We start from the raw sequence: 8,735 nt of genomic DNA on the forward strand, positions 1-8,735 counted from the left end.
CTTAGACTCATGGAAGCTCTACTTATTGGGGACTCCTTTCATTCTGCGAACGGATCATCAAAGACTTAAGTACTTCATGATGCAGACCAAGCTCTCCGACAAACAAGTGAGGTGGGCAAATTTTCTTTCGCAATTTCATTTTCATATTGCTCACATTGCTGGCAAGCATAATCAAGTAGCCGATGCACTTACAAGACGGCCAAGAGTCAATGCGGTTTCCGTAGCAACTCACAATGATCTATCTTCTATGATAGATGAGTATGCTATTGATCCCAATTTTAGAGATGTGATTTCAGCCCTTGCACTAGGGAAGAAAGAGAAACCAATTACTTTACAAGATGGTTATCTTCTCTATGGTAAGAGGAATGGAAAGGAGGTTACTAGCAAAGAAAACCACAAAGCAATCAATCTTCTCCATCCTATAGACAAGAAAATGCTACAAGTAGCATGCAAGGAGTCAGGCAAATTTGGGTACCAAAAGCACAGCTTAAAGGCAAGCCGATTCAAATTTGGATGACCAAAACATCATCTACTATACCAAAGACTGTTCGAGTGCTTTTTTTTTGCGAGCTTTTCAATTCGAGCTTTTTAATGAAATGTAAAACTATTTTGAGCTTTTTGCTTTATTTAAAGCATTTTTCCATTTTGTTTCAACATCTTTTACATTCTTGCAATTCACCTAGAAACATCACCTCACATTGAATAATTAAACGCCCAAACTTACTCTCTTTAAACATGCTAGTCTAGAGAGAGAGAGAGAGAGAGAGAGAGAGAGAGAGAGAGAGAGAGAGAGAGAGAGAGAGACAGAGACAGAGCATTCAAAGAAATTTGTATTCAAAACAAAGCTTAACAAGTTATCTGCATTAGTGTTTGATATGGATGTTAGAAAGAGTAGATAGTCCACAAAAGCAATGCAATTAAAATCACTTCAAGAACATGCACAATAAAACCCTAGATGTCCTATGTCAACATTCTTGAAACAAAAAATAGAGTGTGTGTTCAATAATTGTTTCAAAAAACTATGGATGTGATACCAAACTCTCTTTTCCACATATGGACCACAAACCACCTTTTTGAGACACTCCTCATAGACTATGTCATCCCCCTCCAAGCACAAACAATATCGATAAACCTCACCACATGCCTTGCCAAGACCTCCACATCCTGAAAACACATCTAGTACATAATCTGAGTCATCCGTGAAGGTTGCCAGGAGCCATCTACACATGCAAATTATATGTAAGTCATTTTTCAACTATAAATTAAATCTCAATTTACATTAAAATGATTATCTTCTCACCTGTAGAAGTCGGGTGACCTCTCTGCTCCACCTCTGATAGGTATATCAAGAACAATGGTGCGTTCTTGATGCTCCTCCATTAAAAAGCTTCGTGATGCAGGAAACATGCGAGGAGAGACTTTCTCTCCTTCCTCCCTATTGTATGTGGGTATAGCAACATCCGCTCGACAAAAAACTCCCACTGTGAGATCAATTACCTACATATAAGCATACATTGTACACACTTGAATCAAAATCAAGTTAATAATGCAATCTTTCACAACAACATGGTATTTTGATTCACCTCCTCTAGGGTATCTGGGTGTCTATATCCCCCATTACACATGAGAGTCCATGTGCGATGAAATCGTAACCCAGTCTTTATAGCATGGGTAATAATCTCTCCAATATGTTGTGCAAGACATAGAGTCACGAAAAAGCCTTCATCTGCCAAGAAAGGTTCTGCTACATCCATCACACCTTGCACAAGAGAAGGCAAAAATATATTCCATTGTGGAATTTTTTTGCTTAATCCACCTTTGAAAAGATGTTTAGAATGAGTTTCTCAAGTGATATGGATCAAAACAAAAAGCATAAACAAAAGCTTTGAGTAACCTGCTCGAATTGGGCCTAAACCATCCACCAACAAAGAAGTAGGGAAATCGGCAAAGATAAGACGAAACACCTCACGACAAGGTGCTCCACAATGGTGATACAAGCCAAGACTTTGAGTGCTCAAAATTTTTTTAATGCTACACACAAAACGTTTGTTGCTTAGTACACCATCCACTTTGAACATTCTATTGATGTTGAAAACACAAGCCACAAAACCTTTCTTTTACCTTTGAATGGCAAAATCATCAACATTAGCCATATCAACTAGAAGAGCATCTACCACAATCAAAAATTGAAAGCCTACAATTTTTCATTAAAAAATTATCTTAATTACAAGTAATATAGAATTGTTTTGCACTATCAAAAAATAAATATTTAAATAGTAGAAACTTACCGGTATTCCATGAGGTTGGTTGCCTTGATGAAGTTGGTCGCTCCATGATTGACTCAACCACTATTGAAACGCTTTTTTCATTGCTTTCTTTAGGCATGCCAATCTTTAGCCCTCCTAATGGATAGGTTGTTTTGTTGTGTTCACCCATGTTTGACCCACTCGCATGATTATGGTGCTCTCTTTGAAGAGGTAGTGAGTGATTTCTTTCTTGCGTTCTTTGTGAGCCCCCATCCATGGCCAAGTCATGATTGTGATCCATGTCTTCTATGTGCTCTAAAGAAGCAGATTGGTTTTTATCTTTGTCTTTATTCTCTTCCAAAAACTCTACCACAAGAAAATTTTAATGATATAATGAAAATTAATTTAGCATTTACAAACTCAAGTCATTTATAAAAAACTAGAACATACTTTCTTGTGCATTTTTTCATGCATGAGAGAGAGAGAGAGAGAGAGAGAGAGAGAGAGAGATCAAATGCTAACGAGTTCAAGATTGGTGGACTTGAATGATAATAGGAAAATTGAATATTATAATAGAAGAATGTAATAATATGAGAATTAAAAAATTGAATATGAGAATAAACTTGATGTAAAAAGAAAAAGTGTTATACTTACTTGTATGTAAGTCTAGTTCTTGCTTTGGGATCAGCCCCAAAGGGTAGTCCAACCACCATGGGCAAATTCTACACTCCCACATAGAAATACCCTTCTCTACCATAGAACCGGGATACATGGTATTTTCATCCTCTAGCTTTGACCAATCTTCAGTAACCATAGGCATAGTAGCAAGTGTACCGTTTAAAACACATTCACACATCCATCTACACCATAACAACATTTAATCTCTTGAGCAAAATAATTTCAATAAGAGCCAAAGACATTGTTGGTTCATGAAATTTCACCTGTACAAAATCCTTTTACAAGACTCTTGTAGCTCAGGCATTTTGGAGGAGTCCCCTGCACTTTTAATATCTCCTAAAAGTTGAGGAAAAGCTTGCAAGCCATGATTTCTTAATTGCACCTATGGTAGTCATTCAAATCATAAAACAATGCAATAAAATCCACGTTTATTAGAAAAAAGTGATCAGTTTAGAAAACAACCTTGAAAAAAGCTTCAAATCCATCTGGCAATTTGAACTCTTCAACCTCCAACCTTCTTATTATCAACAAAGCTTCATCATGCATGTGAGCCCAATAAACTTCTTTTCTAATGTAAGCCCTAAAGTGCTTCACATCACCAAAGTGGGAAAAGACTGGATCGTTGGCCTTTGTAAGACTCATCATCTCCAATATATATTTTTTCCTTCATTAAAGACCAAAATATATCAAAAACTTAAACACCATCTTATATAAGTATATTCATATACCATTCATGTAGAAATTTTTCGCTCGAAAAATTTAACTCTCTTTTAATGTCACTATTTTCATTAGAATTTAAAAACATAAACAAAAAACTAGTAAAAAAGTATTGAAAAGTGTGATACCTTTCAGAAGGTAGTTTTGAGGAGCACAAAGCATTTAACTTGTCTCGTGTGATTTTTACCATGGATGGATCATCCCACTTCACATCAAAGAGCAACTCAAAAAATTCCTCTCCATGAACTGGATTGGCAATTGTCAAAAACTTATAACATCTATCCTTCAATCGAGCTTCTTCTTGTTTAGTTGCCTTTTGCAATCGCCTTTCAAACTCCACCTTATCTAATCCAGAGCTTTCAATTTTGCAGTTTCCTTTGAAATAAATGCATTAAAATCATCCTACATAACTGCAACTACATTCAATGAATGAATCGTAAACAATCTTTAAAAATGTATATAGTTAATACTCAATTCAACAATTCACCTTCCAAACTAGTTGAGAAATCAACACACAAGGAGAATTATACCAAGGAGGAACTCCTTGATATAATCTGCTTTCAACTGCCATCTCTATCTCAACCCACTTTCTGTCCCCTTGAGTGAGACGTGCAAGAATTCTCTCTTTATTGGCGAGACCAAATTTTTGGAACATGTATATCTCATGCCCAAGATTTGGTTTCACTGTTGATCGTGAAATGCTACAATAAATATATAAACAAATGAAAAATAATAGTTCAAAGCGAGATTAATTTAGAAATACAAAAAGACCACAAATTTACAACTTACACATTAGTGGTGTCAAGAGCAAGTAATAGTTCGGCCTCTTTTTTTTTCTACTTCCAAAAATTGGCATCTCACACTCACATGATATTCCTCATTATCATGCCATACTTGACAAAAGAACACCAAATTAGCCAAAAAAGAAGGTACAGCTAAATCTAACAAACAATTAGTGCATCGATGTTAATTCTTACCTTCTTTTATGCGTCGCATCCGTGTTTTCAGCCGATAGTTGCCATCCCATACCAAAACCAGACGCCCTCGAAGCTCTTGCCACTCTTTATTGAGCTGATTATCAAATGAAACACTCTTAGCTTGCCAAATAGGATCCCAACTACCTTCCACAAGAGGAGTGACAGGCATGTAAGAGCCAAAGGAATCTTTCACCGACACCAAAAAAGATCCCATTGTATCCAAGTAAGCAACATTGTCAAAACTAAGAATCAACCAAGATACAGAATCTGTAGCCACTCGAACAGCCTCATGAGCAACCAAACGACATAGAGGTATAAGTGGAGGGTTGCTTCTTCGTTTTAAGTAAAATTGACTTAACACATCCTTCATAAGCCCCAACGGGATTTTTTTTCCCAAGTGTCGAGAATGTTGGGCCACATCATCCTCACCTATCCCATCAAACTCTGTTAAATCTTCATCTTCAACATCCTCACCTGTTTCAACCTCCACTGTCAGCTCTCGAAACTCGTCTTCTTTTACATCATCCCCACTCTCCAAATGGTTAGAACCTTCCTCCACGGCAGCTTCATCATCAACAAAGATGCATTTTCTACGTCTCTTTCCCCCTCGTTTGAAATGAGGACTACGAGTAGCAACTGCATGAGAAGATGCCTCTTGATCGATTGGATGCCTTCTCTTGGAAGGACCAGATCTCAAGGTCATGCATGGAGAATCAAACGTTCTCTTGATTGACTTGCTGCCTCGTCTTTTGGGAGCCATAAATGTCTACATCAATAAAGATTTGAAAAATCATTATACATCATCATCATTCAAACAATGACTACAATCTGCACCACTTGTTAATGCCGCTACATTTCATGCCAAACACCATAATAACACGCATTTAATTGAACTTCCATTGCATTTGAAAAGCTCCGACCTAAATTTGTGTGAACTTGATAGAGTGTACCAAATTTGCTCCAGATGCCGATCTCCAAATTTGTTGCCCGCTCGTCAGATTTGTCCGTTGTAGTGCTCAATGTTGTATCCTCTAGCTGCAACCGCAAGTGAGGATGCTCCAGCTATGAATCAAGTTCAAATTGCTAATATTATTACACAAAAAACCAACAACGTCGGACATGACCAACAACGAAGAAGGAGAAAGCAATAATCAGAAAAACAAGCCTTCAAACTGCTAATGTCATAGCTGTGATAACATTAGCCTTACTAGGTTTGGATGCTCAGATGATTATTTTAATGAGAGGGTTCATGGTAAAGTGATTTGCAAGTTGCCATCCAAGACAGGGAGTTGATAAAGGCAGGAATCCTAGGTGCAAATGAACAGGATGCAAAGCAACTAGGAGGAAGGCCAAGATTCATCAGACCTTCGAATAATATGAACACAGATAACACAAACAACACTAGCTTAAGCAATACCAATACAAACAACACCAGCACTAATCCCAATAGCAATCAACAGTCATGTCATCAACTTGCATGTGCGGAGCAAAGCCACGTGGTTCATGTGGATGGCATCAGTGTTCGGGAAAAATCATTTTCACAAACATACAAAAATCCCTCCAAGACAAATCTGAACCGCAGAATTTTCGCCTTCTTGCACTCCCCTCAACCAGCTACTTTGATTTTGCAACCGGCTCAAGGCTAAGCTGAGGCACACTTTTCCCCAACATTGGATAGCAACGACATGAGGGATATGTATGTGCGGAGCGACATGGCAGCAAGACAGAGCCGCCCATTAGGCTTCAATCCGAATGAGGTGGCGCTCGAGGAGGATTCCGACGAAGAGGGGGATGAACAGCCTGTGTTTGGTAGTGGTAACTTTGGTGATTCAGATGGGGATGGGAGGATGGAAGTAAGCTACTGTGGGCAGTTGTTGAACGGTTTGGAGAGACCATTACAGAGTTTTTGGCGAGACCATTTACAGAGTTTTTGGCATTCTATGAAAACAACGATTTTTTTTTTTTTACTCTGGTTCTCTTGGATGAGCATCCTCTCATTAGAGTTGTCAATTGGCAAGGATAAGAAGGGCTCCCACCAAGAGCTGCCGAAGATATTGGACAAAGGGGGGCGCATTGAGGAATGTGCCGGTCGGCGGGGGATGCAAGAAAAACAAGAGGATTACAAGTAGGCAAAGAGTAGGGCCCTTCTCTCCTTTTGGTGATCATGCCCTTAATACAAGGCCCCCTGCTCCCTTGAGCCTTCTGCAGAATCATCCTCATGATCATCACCCTCCTTCCCATAACCTTCTCTATTTTAACCTACCCCCTAATGACCCCCTAATGAAAGATAACCCCCTGGTGACGGACTTCGCTAACAGGTTGACGGTTAGCATACAGCAGTACGAGTACACAGTCTCCTTTATGAAAAGTTGTGATTTTATTATACAGTCTTGGAACTTGTTGGATGAACCAAGCTCATTTTACTGGCTGCAACCTCCAGCTCTGGTTGTCATTCTCAATTGAAATTTATGTTGTGACTGGATGCAGCAGGTTAGCAAATAGTCCTCAACCAATCCCTTCTCCCCCCTCCTCCCATGCCTCATGGCCATCACGAGCTTCACCCCTCCCCATGGAGCTGCGGCAGGCCTGTTCAGCAGGCAGCTAGCCTCTTACCTCCCCTCCTCCATAGCCTCCCAGTTCTTGGATTTAGCCACAAAACAGTTCACAATTTTCTCATACAAACGCACTTGCAAGGAGAGAAAGGCGGCTGAAAATCCAGCCCACAAAACGATCCTAGAATAGCTCAGAAAAATTGCGAACAGCTCAGAAAAGTTGCGCTCAACTTACCCTGTCATCTTGCGCGCTGTCCAAGCTTGTCAAATGCCTCCTTTGCTGAGCGTAAATCTACCCGCTACATAGAAAATTGACGCCATAACTTAGAAAAAGCAAAAACTGAAGCTCCTCAACCGTCAGCACGCGCGCTTACGATTGGGGAGCTCACGCAGGATTAGTTTGTGGTCATTTGATTTTCCTCCTCCTCCCCCGCACCCATGCTCCCACAGCTCGATAACCGTCACCGCGCACGCTGACGGTTACCGAGCTGTGGGAGCATGGGTGCGTGGGAGGAGGAGGAGAATGTACCTTGCTTCACGGCTTCACGTAGGAGATGCAGCAAGTCCACCGAGCAGGAGAGGCAAGCATAGCAGGGCACACAAAAGTTGCCCTAAGTTAAAAATTACATCTATTATCCGGACTAGAAAAATACATTACATCTAATTAGTGTTCGGGAAAAATCATTTTCACAAACATACAAAAATCCCTCCAAGACAAATCTGAACTGGTAATTTTACATTACTAGCCAGTGTTTTTGCAAAATTACACTATTTTCCATGTATTTCAAGCGGAAATTTCTCCTTCTTGCACTCCCCTCAACCGTCTACTTTGATTTTGCAACTGGCTCAAGGCTAAGCTGAGGCACACTTTTCCCGAACACTGCACCTAATCGGTGAAAAATAAGGGCAAATCGTCGACATTTTAAAATCTAAAATTTTCGGTGTTCAAAATCCAAGGGGGATTTTTACAATTTCATACGCTTAAAATACACTGTCTTTTCACCTACTCACAGTGTTCGGGAAAAATCATTTTCACAAACATACAAAATCCCTCCAAGACAAATCTGAACCGGTAATTTTACAGTACTAGCCAGTGTTTTTGCAAAATTACACTATTTTCCATGTATTTCAAGCGGAAATTTCTCCTTCTTGCACTCCCCTCAACCGGCTACTTTGATTTTGCAACCGGCTCAAGGCTAAGCTGAGGCACACTTTTCCCGAACACTGCCTACTCATAAGAAGATGAACTCATTAACTAAAAAACTTGAGATTTGTGCCAAATATTATCGAAAATTGTAATTTCTTTATACACCACTCATAAGGATGTGAGCTCTGTAACCACCGCTAAACAATCTTGACTGTGGGTTTTTTTTGCCCACATATAAAAGGAAAAATATCTTGAAATGTTAATGTTTTCTTTTTAATAAAAAATAATAATAATGAACAATTACGCCACTTGCATAAAAACTTACTTAAAAACCATTTGTCCACGTCCGTCTCCATATATTGACCTCCTTACTAACTGCTTATTTCTCTCTGTCTTCTCCACCTTGTTAGCATGGATG

At 39.3% G+C, this 8,735-nt stretch overlaps 2 protein-coding genes across 2 annotated transcripts; both read right to left on the bottom strand.

The window, feature by feature from the left end:
• Nucleotides 1-604: 604 nt before the first annotated feature.
• Nucleotides 605-5,378, bottom strand: LOC147417348 (uncharacterized). Its single transcript, XM_086507697.1, has 7 exons — nt 5,048-5,378; nt 3,188-3,260; nt 3,017-3,106; nt 1,584-1,605; nt 1,301-1,497; nt 1,040-1,220; nt 605-679 (listed from the first exon to the last, which is right to left on the bottom strand). The coding sequence occupies exons 1-7, from the start codon at nt 5,376-5,378 to the stop codon at nt 605-607; spliced, it is 969 nt and encodes a 322-aa protein (XP_086363823.1).
• Nucleotides 2,118-2,547, bottom strand: LOC147417349 (uncharacterized). The gene is made up of 2 exons (XM_086507700.1): nt 2,289-2,547; nt 2,118-2,194 (listed from the first exon to the last, which is right to left on the bottom strand). The coding sequence occupies exons 1-2, from the start codon at nt 2,545-2,547 to the stop codon at nt 2,118-2,120; spliced, it is 336 nt and encodes a 111-aa protein (XP_086363826.1).
• Nucleotides 5,379-8,735: the final 3,357 nt, after the last annotated feature.

This window comes from Adiantum capillus-veneris, unplaced genomic scaffold (genome assembly GCF_014529385.1).
Source record: "Adiantum capillus-veneris isolate H3 unplaced genomic scaffold, ASM1452938v2 Hic_scaffold_270, whole genome shotgun sequence".
Taxonomy (NCBI): domain Eukaryota; kingdom Viridiplantae; phylum Streptophyta; class Polypodiopsida; order Polypodiales; family Pteridaceae; genus Adiantum; species Adiantum capillus-veneris.